The sequence below is a fragment of the Pygoscelis adeliae genome, unplaced genomic scaffold, assembly GCF_000699105.1.
Source record: "Pygoscelis adeliae isolate BGI_AS28 unplaced genomic scaffold, ASM69910v1 Scaffold140, whole genome shotgun sequence".
Classification (NCBI taxonomy): Eukaryota; Metazoa; Chordata; class Aves; order Sphenisciformes; family Spheniscidae; genus Pygoscelis; species Pygoscelis adeliae.
In genome coordinates, this window is record NW_008824044.1 from 504,285 (window position 1) to 521,868 (window position 17,584).

General features: G+C 37.1%; 1 protein-coding gene across 1 annotated transcript in view; it reads left to right on the forward strand.

The window, feature by feature from the left end:
• Positions 1–278: 278 nt before the first annotated feature.
• DOK6 (docking protein 6) overlaps positions 279–17,584 on the forward strand; it is a 288,055-nt gene continuing 270,749 nt past the window's right edge. Inside the window, exons 1-2 of the mRNA XM_009333496.1 lie at positions 279–291; positions 376–512. Of these exons, the coding sequence (XP_009331771.1) occupies positions 279–291; positions 376–512 (150 nt within the window). The remainder of the gene's footprint in view (positions 292–375; positions 513–17,584) is intronic.

Sequence of the window (17,584 nt, forward strand, 5' to 3'; positions counted from 1 at the left end):
AGTAGTTAATTATTCAGAGCTGTTGGTATGATAGTACGTTATGATTGATGTTCAAAATAAAGTCAGTGTAGGCTGGTGCTACATAGTGTTGAAAATCCTTTCATTTGTATGAAAGATCTCACATGATCAAGAAGAAGAACTGCATTTGTATAATGGGACTGGATCTTATTTGTTCACACCATGCTTTATGCCTTTCCTAACTAGGAATGGCTGACTTTATCTTCTAATAGAAGGTTGAGGATCTGAGTAAAGAGGCTACATAATAATCTTGGAATGGAATGGATCTTGCAGGTGAGTTTGGTGTCCAAATGAAAATATTAATTCATTTTTCAACAAGATGATTGTAAATAACCTTATAGACTTGCCTTCTTCCAGTGAATGAGTTACAAATGCACTTAATGGAATCTGGTGGCATGAATGGTGCTGTAGGAAGCACCCTTGAAACATGTGGTGTTCCTTTGCTCTCAGCTCTGGAGGAGGCAGATACTCTTCAGGGTTTGACTGTACAAAAGGTAACATACTCTTGCTTTTTCTGCTTTGAATACATTCAGTGTTACAGTCGTAGCTCAGTGTACTGTTCTCATTTTACATCACCACTGCGAGCTGATAAAAGTTGAACATGCATTGAGTTTTAATAAATAGAGCAGGCAGGGATGTGAATGGGATGATTTCAGAGACTGTGCCATTGTGACTTTTTAGCATCAGGATATGTTTCTGAATTCTATAAGCAAATGCTGCATAAAACTTTTTTCTGAGAAAGGAAACTACAGTTTCATCTTGCATTAAAAAAAACAACAAAACAAACCAGGCTCAGTACCTGCAAAATGTGATAAATTTAAGATGTTTCCCTTATAACTTGTGGGGGTTTTTTTGTACTGCTTCTTAATGTTAAGGCAGAATTCATTATGTATTTTATTTCAGGCTGCTGTGAGGGGTCAGCATGTCTACCTTTCTTTCACTTCCGTATGTATGGTCTATATGCAACAGTGTATACATGTAATCTGTTAGCCATTTCATCAGTCAGATGTGTTGTCAACATAGAAATAGGCAATCTGTCTGTCTGCAGAGATCTTTTGAAATCTGGAACTAAATTTAATTATTGCTTTCTCCTCAGAGGTAAAAATTTTTAGGGAAACACAAAAGAAAAAAAAGCCTTGTCCAAGCTACTGCCACTCTTCACGTGCAGGTTAATGTTTTAGGTTTTCCAGTTGGATTCACCTGCCACAGCCTGACAGGACCCTTAGCAGTTAAGAACAGCAGTTGCTTTTCCTTGACTGAGCACAGAAATAGGGAGATTTCATTCTTAACTAGGAGGCATTAATGAATTACCTAAATATGTAGTTCTGGCTGCCCTCAGTTTATCTTTTGATTAGGATAGAAACTGGCAAGTAACTCTGGCCTTTCAAAAAAAGATGCATATATGAGAGAGAGGTTTAGGGATGCCAGGTGAGTAGAAAAGTTTACCTTTCCAAGACAAAAAAACAACTTTTTGTTAGAGTTAGAGTCCATTCTCAAAACTGCTCTTTCTCTTCACAAATAGCACGATGCCTAACCTGCTCTTTTACCATACTGGCCTACTTGCTTTGTAGAATAAGTACATGTAGATGTGTAGGTCTTCCCACCTGAAGAGAACAAATGTTTAATTCTGTCCTTTATCATAAGTGTTCTAAATGCTGAATTTATAAGACAATATAGAATGAGGTTTCTTATAAATTTTTTCAGATGAAGCAGTTACATTTTGTACTGATATAATTGGAAAGTCTGTGAGAAAGATGTTCATATCATATGAACATATCATATGAACATGATATGTTCATATCATATGATATCACATATTTTAAAGAGTTATGAGGAAGAAACACGGCTTGCAGGTTCCTTCTTCTCATATTTACCTCATACAAAGTTATTTGGATAAAATGGTCTAAACTCTTTAGAAGGAATAGACTTCTTTGCAATATCATGCAGTCAATGAACAGGTTACCTATATGGAAAATGAAAAGCCCATCCTACCTCTAAGTAAAACAGACGCCATCTAGAACTGTATTGTTCTTGGTCCTACAGTGTATGAGGGATAAGCTAGTGAAACCAGCAAAGTTTTGTCAGTCTAGTCATGCAGCTGGGCAATTCCATTCCTTTGACTGCAATTTCCTAATTCATTTCACCTCAAAGCAGATTTATCCCTCCCCCCTTTCTTTTTTGGTTGTATTTGGCCTCTGAACTGAAAAATCACTTATTTTTATAACTCTCTAGTTTACCCATTTATAGCTTTCTTCAAGGTTCTTCTAGAAAGTGTCTTGTGGAGACTCTTGCTGTCTACAGGACTTAGCTTTCTTGTAGAATGCGCTTGGAATAGGCAATACCTAAAGAGAGAATCATAGCTGTGATACATGAGCCTGTACCAAAGTTCTGCTGGTGAAAACAGAACTAAAAAAAAAAAAAAAAGACTTAATAAGGAAAAGGCATTCTCAGCCTTTTTTTTTCCCACCCCCTAGGCAAAAAATGAGTAGCTTGTATACTTTCTAAGCAATCATCTTCTCTGACTGTGCTGGTCGGCCCACCAGCCACATTTGCTCTCTCAAAACCTGCAACTGCCCTTTTCCCATAGTGTCCTGGTTTCGGCAGGGATAGAGTTAATTTCATTCCTAGTAGCTGGTACAGTGCTGTGTTTTGGATTTAGGATGGGAACAAAGTTGATAACACACCGATGTTTTAGTTGTTGCTAGGTAATGCTTACACTAGCCAAGGACTTTCTAGTTTTCCATGCTCTACCGACTGAGAAGGCTGCAGATGCACAAGAAGCTGGGAGGGGGCACAGCCAAACTGGCCAAAGAAACATTCCATACCATGTGACGTCATGCTCAGTACATAAACTGGGGGAAGCTGGCCGGGGGGGCCGCTGCTCGGGGACTGGCTGGGCATCGGTCGGCGGGTGGTGAGCAATTGTACTGTGCATCACTTGCTTTGTGTATTATTATTATTATTATCATATTATTATTATTATCATTTTATTTCAATTATTAAACTGTTTTTATCTCAACCCACGAGTTTTTCTCACTTGTGCTTTTCCAATTCTCTCCCCCATCCCACTGGGGTGTGGGGGGAGTGAGCGAGCGGCTGCATGGTGCTTAGTTGCCAACTGAGGTTAAACCACGACACATAGGCACGCATTAAATCCCTTTCTCCCAGATAGTTTGTCTGTAGACAAGTTACATGAACATTACAGGAGATGGTCCAATGAGAAAGAGAGAATTACTTTTCAAGGCTTATCAACTTCTCTCAGAAAATCACTTGGCTTTCAGAAAGCAGTTTTATTCAGTACTCCCAGTAAACCTCCTCCTCGTCCAAGCAAATTCTTTTTCTTTTTTAGTCTTTGTCATCAACTTATGGGCAAAGACCCATTCCTCTTGTCACAGACACCTCTGAAATCATGGTCTGTTTTTGAAACAAAACCAAATCACCATACAAAGAAATGCATCACCCAAAATGTCCATCTTACTTAATAGATAATGGTATACTTACTGCATGTTTTTGCTGAAGTCTGTGCAAAACCAACAATATTATTAAAATTTCTGCTTAGTCCTCATTCCATGTTGGTCTGCTGAGAGTCTCTGACTGCCTTGACACTACTTGGGTGAATGCCTGGTGAGACAGAACGTGGTCACACCTGACAGAGAGCACTGCAGCAGTTCAGTGTGTCTAGTTTATTGTACATAGGTTTCCCGCCCACTGACATTTAGCTGTCATTTCTTTGACAAACTGGGAATGTGGGGTCTCTGAGGGCACCTTAAGATGGTACTCATTCGAGTTCTCCTACCATTATATACCAAATGCTTTCTAATACTGGAAGATACGCTTCTATTGTAGCTTGCATATGTCTTCTTCATCTACTTGCTCTTAGCTTTTCTGTGCTTGTAGTTAATCAGTGTGCTCCACCACAACTTAGGCCTAAGTGGCACTAACAGGGAGCTTTACAGGACTACTTCCACTGTTTTAGATTTAAGACACTGCAAGATCTCTCCCACCTCCAGATGAATGAATTAATATCCTTCATCATTTATGCAGCTTACTTTGGTATGTTGAAAGGGTGTCTGCAATCTCAAAGAGATCAGTGCAGTTGTATCAGCTATGTACAATCATTTAAGTAAAGAAGTGACAGTACATCTCTTTTGATTAAGAAAATAACAACTCTTATTTTTGTATTATAAATACTTATTCTTGCAGTACTTGGCAGTCTGTTATGAATTTAAGCTGTGCCAGACAAAAGTCATAATGAATCCTTCTCCAAGTTGCTAAATTAACTGAATGAATAAACTTATATCCTGCTACTTCACAAATTATTGTCGTTTTTCTCACCCCAACCACCAAAAAAATAAAACACCATTTCTGGTTTTATCCGACATACTGCAAGGATTGTGCTGTTGGGTCTGGAGAGCCTGAATTTAATTGTTGTTTTTGTTGATTAGGGTCCACTGTATTTAAATATCAGGCTTTCATTGCAATCTTTCTTAGCATGAAAAGCACATCATAGTCCATCTGGGTGAAAACTGAATAATTGAAGTGAAACAAGCATTTTGTTATTTCAGCTTGTTATTGATGGAGCTGATCAAGAGAAAAATACAGCAATATTTTAAAAGATGACTTCTTTTCAAAATTTTGTGATTTTGGGCAGGGATGGTCATAACTCTTTTGTTATAACTTTTTGTGTTGTGAAAAGAGTAAGCAGTTATTTTTAAGAGACTCTTTTCCACTGAAGTGTGATTTCTATCATTAAATAATCAGAAAATGTACTTATTTTTATCAAAACTTGTAATATTTTTTTTGCTTTACTATCTCTACTAACAAGTGATACTGAATTTAACATAATACATGAATATTGCATCTAAATACAAACCTTAAAATCAGATACACATCATGAACAGAGAACACAGATGTCTGCCAAATTTCTATTAAAAAAATTCCTGAAGTCTGTTATAAATTTTGTATGTGATACTGACTGTTCATTGAGAAATGAAAAGTTTCAAACCTTGAACATGAATGTCCATGCCTATTTTTCTGATTTATTGTGCTATTGTGTAGCTTACATTAACTTATACCATGGCTTTCACTTTGTGCAAGGCTTGTATAGTATTAAAACATATAACATGCAAGAGATACAAAAGAAGTCATATGAAGAAATCTTCTATTTTGTCATTCATGTTAATTCAGGCAGCCTTCTTCTATGTTTAAACTGACCAACGACATATTTAAATTAGGATTTGAGGTCACTTCTTTCATCCTAGTAAGTTTAGTATGTGCTAAAAAGATACCAAAGTAATGCTTAATTGAATTATGCAGTAGGGTAACTAACATTCATGCTTTGTTCTCCTTGAAAGTAGGCAGAAGTTAAGGCAAATACAATCTAGAACGGGTGCAGAAGAGAGTGAACAGGAGCTTTTACAGACTCGACCTTTTCCCCAAATCCCATTCTTTGGGATTTCCTAGGACTCAGAAGAAATTTCTCTAATTCCTTGTGCATGCTTTAATATCCTGTTGACTTTCTTCACCTATAGATTTTTGGAAGATTAATATTGGGCTTTTGTTCTGTCATTGCAGAGGGGAAAAAAATGGGAACAGAAGTTTTTGGAATGCTTTTTTGTGGAAAATATGACTGAGAAAGTGTTAGAAAGGAAGAAAACTAAAAACAGAAGTGGGGAAAATACAATATTTTTTAAATAATAATTTTTAAATTACTTTCTATCAGCATCTAATGCACTGGTTCTGAGTTCCTTTTCAAAGGCTGACTCAAAACACAAATGTAAACCAATGCTTATGTTCATTTGCTCTATATCAGCCCCATGTTATTCAGGTTACACAATGAAGTGTTTGAAAGTTAACGCAAGGTACGACTCACTGTGTAGTCCTAGCTCTGTCATTGCACATCGTCCAAGGACAATCAGCAATTTCCTATCAAAAATTGTATTATGACAAGTAACTAAAGGCTGTACTACCAAGCACTTAGGAAAAGAGGTGGCTTGAGGACTGTACAATCAATCTGAATTCTGACATTTCCAAATCCGCCTTCCAATTCTCTTCCTTCTCCTGCTCTTGCAGTAATGCGGTACTTCCAGGCAGCTTGATATGGCTGCTTAATACATTGCTTAGCAGTAGTATAAACCTAGTCTGGGAATGTGCCAGTGTGATTTTGGCACACAGCCAAGATCTTTTCCTGAGGAACAGAAGTTAAGAGAAGAGGCATTTCGTTTCTTTGTACCTTCAGTCAAATGTGAATGTGATTCCATGAAAAGAGAAAACTCAGTCTTGGCATCTTCACAGATTTCTTCCCTTCAGGTTCCACAGTCTGCAGCAAATAGCAGAAATGTGGAAGTTTTGAAAAACTTCTTCAAATTGGAAAGCATTAGACATTTTGAATATATAAGCTGTAATAAGCTACTGTTATAATATTCAGGAAAGGATCTTCTAAACTCAGGTCTTGGCACAAGAAAGAATGTGCCATTCACCATTAAAAATAAACTAACAAATAAAAAAGCATTGAAAAGCTGAGAAAAAAGTGCCTCCATTACCAATAGATTAAAAGAAGTCCTGTTTGGTCCCTTTTTCTGAAAGCATCTTTGTAAAATAGGTTTATTTCTTAAGCAAATGTGCAAGGGAAAAAACTCCCATAACCTAAAGGGAAATTTTATGAGGTAAAAATCTTCTGTAGCTTCCTACTCATAGGACATAGATGATGGACTGCACATTTTTTGGCATGTAAACGCGATTAACATTTTGTAAGTTATACATTAGACCCACTCAAAAACCAAATGCATGCACACACACTGGTGAGAGCAGAATAGGCCTCCAGCTGCATAGCTTTAATAGAAGGAGATATGGTAGTGCACTACGGAGCTTTGTAACTGCTGTGGAACAGAGAGATATTTTCACCTGCTGCTGTACAGCTGAGCTCTAGTAAGACATGATTGTTAGGAAAGTATTAATATATAAAAATATATACATATATAAATATATACTTAAATGCACAGGCTGTTTAAAATGCATTAGCAGATTGATCATAAAAGCATTATATAACTGGTAAATAGAAGGAAAAAGTTGAAGAAACCATAAAAGCAATTGTAATATAAAGAAGAAAACCAGTTTATGCAATATGTAAATTATTGCATAAACTTCATACAAGGCCAGAGAAAAACTAATAAAATGTTGGCTCATATGTTGGACCTGCTCATTCAGTCCTTTGCAAATCCTATATTGTTTATGCCTTGTATAGAAAACAGAAAAGTGTGAATAGACTCCTTCCTCTAATACCAGTCTGTGAATACATCCAAACAAAGCTTTGATTTTTCTGTTGCTGAGGCTCACCACTTAGTTTTTCTGAGTACCTGACTAGCGTCATATGTCAATGATCTTAAATGATCAGAGGAGACCCTCTGTTGCCTTTTTTTAGAGATTTGAACCAATGCCACAGTAGCTGTTGATCGTTTGTTAGACATTGCCTGATTTAGAAGGGTCTAGAATGGAAAATGCCAGCAATGAAAACATACGGTCATTCACTCCTCAAAGAGGAACAAACGTCTCCCCAGCAAGATTTTGAAATGGTGACCTTTTTTTTTTTAACTTCATATGGAAACATACATCTTTTTGACGATACATGAGTAGGTTTTATAGCTTTATGGTTTTCAGCTGTCATCCCTGTGTCACGTGATTATGTGTGCTTTCTTTACTGAAACCTAATTTCATTGGGTTTGTTTTCATAGCAGGAGAAGAATGCTGAAGAACAGACGGTATAGTTCTCACTTCTGCAGTGACCCAGCTCCCTGTGGAGTCATGAAACTTCCTAGGGGTGTCGTGTCTTCTTCATCTCTGGCTGCTTCTGTTGGTCTCATCCAAGATACTTTTTTTCCACCCTTCTTTCTTTTAAAAAATGCACTTCTACTAGCAGGCAGTAAATGAAACCACCTTCCTTTAAACAGGATATGAGTGAAAAGGAGACTTTTTCCATTTCTCTTCATTAGTTGGGATCGTGGGACAGTATGAGGATGGTGTTAGGACAAGAGAGTGTGTCAAACCTGCATTTAGCAATTATCTACCATAGACCTAAGTTAGAAGCTTTCATTTTGCAGAGAGGGGACAATACAGTTTCAGATGTCTATGACACTTGCTTATTAGAAAGGATTTTGTTGCAGGCATATTGTTGCAGGCATAGAAACTATTCTGTTGCTTGCAATGAGGACTAGACTAGACTACTAGCAGTGAGTAGTAGTGACTTTGTTGGTTAAGTTAAAAATGAAAAAAAAAACAAACAGTATTTTGGCAAAGTTAAAAATTTTTGATTGTTTGTTAGATACGGTTTTAATTGGAAATGAAATGCAAGACAGCTGTAATAATAGTAAAGCTGTATATTACAATCAAAGCTGATCTACATTTAATATACATTTTTTCATGTGTAGCAAGTAAAACTGATAGCCTACTGTACCGTATAACATCCTTAGAAAATGAATATTAAAGCAAGTAAGTTATAAAGGATACAATGAAGGAGTTTGAAGGTTTTTCTTCAAAGGTGTCACCAAAATGATATTTCTGGGGGTCAAATGACCCTACTTTTCCTGGGCTCTGTTAAAGTAGAGAAGGTAAACAACTGCTTTGATTCTAATGAGAGAGAATGTTAAATTTGCCTCTTGATTTCTGCTTAGGCAGACCTGTGTCTTTCCTTAATAATCTTAATGTGATTTCCAGTCAGAAATGGAATCAGTAAAACTATGAAGAGTTAATTGGGATCTCTTCAATGTAATGTAATCTTACTGTTAACCCACATTTAGGGTTGCTCTACTTCCCATCAGCCTCTGAAAACATCACCTGCAATCCCATACCTGCTATTAATACCCATTTCTTGAGATCATGAGGGATGTAATTCAAAAACCTTGTTTTTAAGTTCCTCTTCTTTCAAATCTTGGCAGATGCCTTGCCTTCATCATCATGCTGGTTGTCGTTTCAAACAGGCATGGCCTTCATAGAGGATAAAAGAAGTATTTTATTTGTAACAAACTTATGCATTATTTTTAAAATAAACAAGCTGGGGATTATAAAAAAGTACCTTTTTTTTAATTAATAAATGTTTCCCACCTAAATATGCCTTCCAGAAAAGGAGTAATTAAAATATTTTTATGCTGGTCTTCGAGCACAGATTTCAGATTCAAAGGAGAAAGAAAAATCTCAATTTTTAATAAATATAATACCTACTGGATATCATATAACAATTGTAATTATCTCAACTTTGAAATGAATAATAATGCTTGCTCCTGATTAAAATAGTCAGTCATATTTAAAATGTAAAACCTGGATCATCTGTGGTTAAAAAAATACAGGCAGAAAGAGCAAATACTAACATTACCTTCTAATAAAAGATGACCGGCAAGTAATAGCATATCTGACAGTAGCAAATGATCAACCCAGAAATTTCTATCAAATCATTACAGTTGTCTGAAAATACATTTAGTGCTCCAAACTCTTAGGTTCATGGAAAGTACTCCTTTCACATTACTGTCTTTGGAACAAAAGAATGAATTAGGTGCCCGGATCTGTATAACTAAATTGAAGCTATAAAAAAAAAAAAAAAATGCAGTCAAGTAAGTCAGATGCTGATGGATTCCCAGATGATTTTTAAACATTCATAAAATGTTTAACTCCATTTTATAGACATACACAAGAGCTTTATTGCACTGTTAGGGCATGAAAACAGATAACAGTTCTATTACAAGTTACACTTTGGACCCCACATTTATTTGTGCATGAACACATGCTTACATGTACATTTAGAGGTAAATGAATGAATATTAGAGAAGATTTTCTCATTCAACCTAAAAGGTCACAAATGTTTTCAGATGTGATAAGAGAGCAATTTTTCAGAGAAAAATTATCTCATCTGAAAAGTCTTTTTTTAACTATTTGACCTAGAAAAATGTTCATCTATTCCATTTTTTAAAAAAAAGTCTATCTATTTTTTATTTTCTCAAGCTCCAGCTTCAGCTGTTCTATACAGGGAAAAAAAAAATGCATTAACTACAAAAAATAGTATTAAGTATTAACCTTAAAAGATTAAGGGATTGGCAATTAGCTACGTACATAATACCTTTATTACTTCTAAAGATTTACAGAAAGTCAGTGATGTTAATATTGAAGCATTCTGCAAAGGTATTCAGGTAAGATTAAGTAAGTTGCAAAATCATACACATGTGTTTGGAGATAAGTAGGGGAATATCTATGTTTTACACTGTACATTCCCTGAAGCAGTGCCTACCGCCTACTCTACCTGATATTGCAAGCAATGGAGGGTGAGGAATGATGACTTGGTAACACATTAAAAACAGCAACACGACACTCCTCTTCCAGTGGAAAGCACATGGCAGTGAGGACTGAAATAGGTTTTTCCTCCTGCCGCTCCCCACCTGCCCACACGAAGGACCTGGGCTGGAATCGCTGGGGTCGTGTACGGTAGAAAAAGTCGGCGTCAGCCCAGGGAAAATGCAGACTGCAACCACGATTCCTGCAGACTTTAACAGATTGGTGCCGAGTTTCTCATTGGAGTCGAAGGCACAGTCACATTAGGGCTTATAAAAATTCAGTATAATCCCCAGCTCTTGGACCCTACCCAAAAGGTGATGAAAGTTAGACCTCCTCATGAGCTCAAACTTTTTTTTGGGACTCTGTGAGTCCCAGTCTAGTCCTGTGAAAGTTACAGGTACTGTCAGCAACCGCAGAATGTCTCTGCAAATTTGACATCCGTTTGCTAGCATCAGTCCAGATACACCCACACAACCATGGAATATGCACCAGATTAGGGTATGGTGTCCCCAGGACGTTCTCAATCCAAGGTTTGTAAAACAGTGGGTTTGTACACTCTCCTGGAGGAGGTGCTTCATCCAGTTCTCTAAAGCTTCAGTACATTTTGTGGTAAAGTAAATAATGTGAGGTATGATGCTGAGGCAGTGGGTTTGTGACAGTTACGTCCTCCACTACCATTAGTACTACTATACTCTGAAATATCTGATATCCACAAAGGCCACTATTTGAAATAGTGAAGGCATAAATTTCGTTTGTGAGCGCATAGAAAAGTTATGCATCCAGATGCCTTTTTCGGGCTGCAGGGGCAGCTTGCGGTGTGAGGGGCTGGTCCACTGTCAGTGCGGCTGGATTTTAAACAAGCCATTTTGTGAGCAAAAACAATGAACTCTAGACTGCTAGGAATTTTTAATTTCTTTCCTCTATTAGATGTCCTAGCCTCAGCAATCACAACTCACCCACTGTCTCCTGCAACAGCTGGACAAAAGAAGATCTTGCCCTATATAGTCCAGAGTGTGATCACGGGGATTGGCCAGAAGATAACAGCAATGCTGAATATGTGATAGTTGACATTTTCTTGGCTTCCCTTACTGATAGGACTAGTTGCACTCTTTGTTCTTTACCTGACAACAGTTTTCACAGAATTTCTAAGCTACTACCCACCTTTCATTTTTTTTATTCTCACTAGACTGGGTTGTCCGCTAGGCTGTGTCAAGCTTCAGTAGGATCCTGAGCAAGTTTCTCAAGGATGGTCCCTACTTAGACATGTTTCCTGGCATCTTCCTGCACATCCAAAGCTTTCCTACCTAACTCTTGTTATTTCTTTCCCTCAGATCTCCACAGTGGCAACTCCCAGCTAGTCTAGACAATACAAGTGGAAGTACATGTTTCTGTTTGGATATTTTGGAGCGATATGGGTGGAAGCTGGATATTAAAACATTGGAGTTGCTGTGTCTTAAGGATAGGCTCACCACAGCTGTAATAATGAAATACATTAGTTTGCATATGACCACTAAGAGTCAGCTTTCCTGATAGACAAAATTTAAGGTTAAAAGATTGCAATTTCCTTAGAGCATGGAGTTGCAACAATACCACAAAAATACAGAAAAAAAAAAAGGCAACAAAATGTGTGATGAAGGCTATATTTAACAATAGTCACATTTTGTTCCTCAGCATCTCAGCTAGATTCCACTCCTCCTTCTGTTAGGTCAAGCTGGAATCTCCTTTAAATTTAAGGCAGATCTCTCTTCCTCCTATTTTCTCAGGTTCTTGCTGTCTCCTCCCCTTGGGGAAATGGGTAAGAAGGGGAAAGGATGGGACGACTATAATACAAAACTATGCTAAGCTAGACTGTCCTAGCTTCCACTTGTGTTTTGGAAGACTTTGCTTCCTAGTTTGTGAAATTCAGCACCGAGACACTTCATTGTGTTATAGTCAGTCCCTTTTCTCCACCTTCTTAAGGTTCTTCAGTTAACATTTCTATCCCCCATCTTCATTATCACATTCTTGGTTTTAGGCTGTTTTTTTTCCTTGTGCATATTTCTGGAGACATATTCATAAAACCTTAGTCTTTATATTATAAGAAACATAAAATGAATAGTCCTCTTTCCTATGTTCATTCTCTTTCTCAGTATCACATGGTTTAGTTTGGAAGGAAATTCTCTTTTTTGAGACTCTATCACAAGACCAGATTTAAAGGTTACCTAAGAGGTATTAACTGGTGGACAAACAGATAGGTCAATCAAATATCATAATTTCCCTGTGGGAAGGGAGGGAATTGTAGGAATAGAATATGCTTAGAATGAATTTGGTAGGTTTTGTTCCCCTGTAGTGCTTTTCATTAACAGAGGATAACTCCCACAATTTATAGACTAGAAAGAATATGAAGAAAGGTGGTAAGTAGGTGGAATATTTTTTTTAATACAGGTCTTCCCATGGTAGAAAACTTTGAAGAATCAGAATTCAAGTTTGTCTTCAAGCTTAAGTGTACTTTGCTAAGTTTCAACCTTTAAGTCTTTCAAGATAATTTTAATGGAAAATAATACTTTCTACACAAAATGTGATTTCATTCCCTAAAAGACATTTCCTCCAGTTTTCGGAGTATCGTAGGTAAAATGCCAAAAATATTATTTTAAATAAACTGTTTATATGGTATTCACCATGTTTCATATCTAGAAATTGGCAGAAGCCAGTCAGAAAATTATTGTTTTTATAGCTATATTTTTTGCAAGGGGATTAGGCTTAATGGGTTCTCTAAGATTTAGCTGCCTTAATTCAAAACATTATTCCCCCATAAGCAGAAGCAAAGTATCTTACTCTTGGATATTGCCCTTCATAGTCAAACATACCAGCCTAAGACCCTTACGATAAAGCCACTATACATATACTTCTAATATCACTGCTACAGGGCACTGCTTGCCAAAACCAGACTGAGGCAGACATCTGGGGAAAGTAATGCTGCAGGCTGGTGCTGCATACCTCTGAGAGAGCACATCTGTCAGGACAAAGTTAGTTTGCCAACGCAGTTACTGGGGCCCCAACCATGCCCATGGTATTTCTTGTTTTGGGACAAATAAAACAAAAAGCATGAATTCTGATTTGTGTCAAAAGGCAGAGTCTCAGAGGAGCAGAGATTTGACTCTCACTAGCTCTCTGATAGAAAAGCAGGGGTGACAATATTCCTTTTTCTGATCTTGAGAAACAGGCTAAACTATCAGCTGTAATATATCATCCTACAAAACAGGAGATGTCACTTTTTTTTAAATTTACCTTTCTGACACAGGTCAGAAACAACAGGGTAAGATGTTAGCCTATCTGTCTACCCTATATTTGGGGGATGAAGGAATATGCACTATGGGTCTGGATAGTAAGCCAGTAATAAATATGCATGCAGTTTCATGCAGGAAATAATGGTTTTGCTTTGCACAGTGCCCATGGAAAACAATAGGTTTTTTAATATTGTCTATCTAGGTGATTTATGCTTCATGCTAGTTCACAAAGGACTCTGGTTAGTATGTGATTTATAGGTTGGAGCAAAATAATTGTCTGAAGCCTAGCCGAAGGTAAGCTTTCAACACATCAATAATACATTAGCTAATGTTTCTTTCTTGGCACTGCCTATGCAAATTTCTATTATAATAATAAAAATTACTGTTTATTTTAGATTGGAAACAGCTTTAGGTGAGAACATGTTTTTTATCAGATGTCTTGATTAAATACTAACTGCCAGTTCCCTGATAAACTTTTAACCAGAGGTTCTCCTTTAGACTCAGCTGGTATTTGGTCAGGGAAGAAAAGGGAGAAACACAGCCTTCTTTGCCCTAAACTGAGAGGGGGAGCTCTCTGTGCTCCTCTTTGGCAAGCGTGGTGAAAGTCCATCCTGGCTGGAAACTTCAAACACTGGTGTTAACTGTTATTGCAGAATCATTCATGAATTCACGGGGGATATATAAAGCCAGATTTAAAATACATACTGCCAAAATTTGTTCATTTTGCACAAATGAAGATAATTTCATTTAAACGAATTACTTTCTGACAGAAGTATATGGCAATACATATTGTCTGTCCAAAATAGCATTAGATTTGATTGACCTTATGTTGGGTAGATTAGAAATTAACTTCTCTGCTTGAAATAATTTGTGACTTGATTACCTGCTGAATCATTTCCCTTTCCAAATCATGATTTTACACCAACAGGTGTACCAGAAATAATCTTTTACAAAATATATAAGGCATTAGTTCATGGCAATGTGTTTTTCAGAAGGAATCATACTATGTCTTTCCTGCCTCCTCCTTTTGGCTCCATTGAATTGGTACCTCTTGAGTTTCTGAGAACATTTGCCTTCCTGAGATTTCTGAAGAAAAACAGGGTAAAGCATTCAGGGTGACTGCTTTGGGGAATCTTCCTTCATAAGTTGTGACTTTCACAGCAAATATAATGTACAAATGTGTTATGAACTCAATAATATTTTTGCAGAGAAGTAACAAGAGAGTTCGGCTGTCTTCCCTTGCTTCAGAGTGGCCTTGCTATGCATTTGTGCCACAAGGTGCCCACGGGACCCATATGCAAATGAATATTTGATCATTGTGACTGGTGCTATCCAAAGCAGCTGAAAATAAATACCAGACCGATCATCTTATAAGCTCAGGCTGGCTAGTTTACACTCTGTAGAATGTAGAATGAAAATACTTTGTATTTTACACATATTTTGCATATCTATTATTGCATTTTTATTGTAATAAAATAAATAATAATAATGCAATTCATACATGGATTTTAAAGAAAAATACAAGAACAATAATAAGTGGGGAAAACCTGTTGAAAATTACTAATAGAGATATGATTATACCATCAAAACCATTTTCCATGTATGTTATATGATAAAATAATACACTAAAGAATAAATGGCTAATTAGCTTTGGGAAGGTATCACCTTCTTCAATTTCTCTGGTAGGAAATTTTCCAAACAGTAGAGTTCTGACAAGAAGACATGCATGTTAGGGAGGTGACACAAGTTCTGTTGTATCGTTACCTCTTACTGCAGAGATTGAAAAACTAAAAAATGCCCAGGAATGCTGTATGTTCTGAAACTGCTGCCCCTTTCGTATGAGATACAGCACAATCTTAAAACAAAAAAAAAATCATACCATTATTTCTATCTCAATTTGAGGACACATACAATTTTTCTCAGATTCTACAAGACAATTTTTGTGTAGCTGAGAGGTGGTGAAAAGGGGGCAGGGGCCGCATGTGATACCAGGCCTACAAACTTACAAATCTTTCAGGGTTAATCTGTAAGGGAAACGTCTTTTTGTCAGTTAATTGAATAGGATTATGTACTTTTCTGGTTGGCAATTGAGAGGAAATGTTCCTCTCCTTTTTGATCCTTCAAGAGCTTTCTGTACTTTAAACAATCGCTAGTCTCATTTTGAACAAAGATTACGTTTAATATGGTGTAAGGTGTCTTGAAAGAATTCTCTTGTAGGCATATCGCAGTTTTCTCTCTAACATCACAGAATATTCTGATTTGACATATCATTAAAACAGAAATTAAGGAAGAAGTCATATTCTGCCCAAAGTAGAAGTTCACTTATAATATCCTTTTGACATTACGCTAGAAATACCTAGGAAGCCACAACTGTATATAGGCTAAGTATTTTTCTCTGTTCCTTTTTATGATCATATCTTTTATAAACAATTGCATAATTATATAGATGTTTTTACTTGGATAAAAATAATGCAGAATCTTACTCCTAGCAGGTGTTCCAAAATTCATATAATCGGGAATCAAGTTGCTAGAAAATAAAAGGACAGGTAAACTTTCATCTGCTTCACCACTTACTAATTGACTCTGGCCAAAAATTCAGAACAAATGAAATAATAAGGGCTATTCTGAGGAAAGAGAATTTTCTTGGCCTAGAATCATAATTTTCACACTTGTTAGACTTGGATGCAAAGTGAACAGCAGTCAATGAAGATGCAAGAATCTTTAGATCATAATATTAATATTCTGGGTTGGTTATTCTTATTTATTTAAATGGGATTCTATACCTGGTTTATGGTGGGCTAGCAAAAATACTTTCAGCACAGTTAAAAATCTTTTTGGAAATCAGAAACATCAAGATTTCTTTATTCTCCCATTTCCCCTATACAGTTATATAGATGAAGTTACAAAGCTTTTCCTTATAATTCCATCACCCAAGCACTGTAATCAATTTTCTAATTGTATCTTTCCTATTTGCTGCAAGATTAATCTCTAGATGTTAAGTTCAGAAGAGTTTTACAGAGAAAGTCTAATTTGCAGAAGGTTGGATATGCAAAAACAACTAAGTCATAACAAACTTCGTAATCCATTTGCTAAGAATATTGTCTATCAATTTTGAAAATCTGAAATAAATCTGACAAACTTTCAACTATAGAAATATGTTTCATTGCCCCAGCCTATAGCACACTGTATGCTGCAAATTCCTGATACATAAAACTTCAGGGCAATGGTGCAGTAGAAAGTGGGTATCTAGGAAAAGAGCTTATGAAGCTTTTATTAAGCTTATCATAAAAATCGAATTTTTTTCACTGAAAGCATTTATGAAGTACATTTTTATAGCACAATAGTAATGTGCTCTCTTGTCAATCCCATACATTTGCAGTTTTTCTTTCTCAAGCAGTTTAGGTTCTTACTTATCCATCCCTGTTTTGCATATAGCTAAAGCAAACACGAGCAATTCAATTTTTTTTTTCTTACTGATCTCTGCTAAACATTATGGTTTTTCTCAGAAGTCATTCTTTTTGCTAGATCCACCTCAAGGAGCACTGTAATTAATTGAAGACTGGGTCATCACTGCGGAGGGCACAGAATGCCTATGTGTGACACCTCATTTTTCAAGTTCGGATGGACTTGTGCCTTTTTTTTTTTTTTTTTCCACTTTTGTAGTTTAGATGTTTGTTTCATTGAGTTAGTTGTATTGACACAGTATTTCAGTGTTTGGCGTTGGGCGTCTACGCGGCTTCCCGAATACACGCGTAGAAAGATGCCCTCCTGGGCCGTGCGTCCGAAGGGATCTGCCTCCCCAGCGGGGGATGCCGCGGCCGCGGCCACGGCCACGGCGATCTGTCAGCCTGGAGAAAACCGGGCAAAATCGCCAAGGCCGAGGAGAGCACCTGGCCTCAGCTCTACGTCATGCCCGGGGGCGGCGGGGGGGGCCCCCCCCCCACCGGGCTCAGGAGTCCCGCGCCGCCGCCCCGAGGACGCCAGCC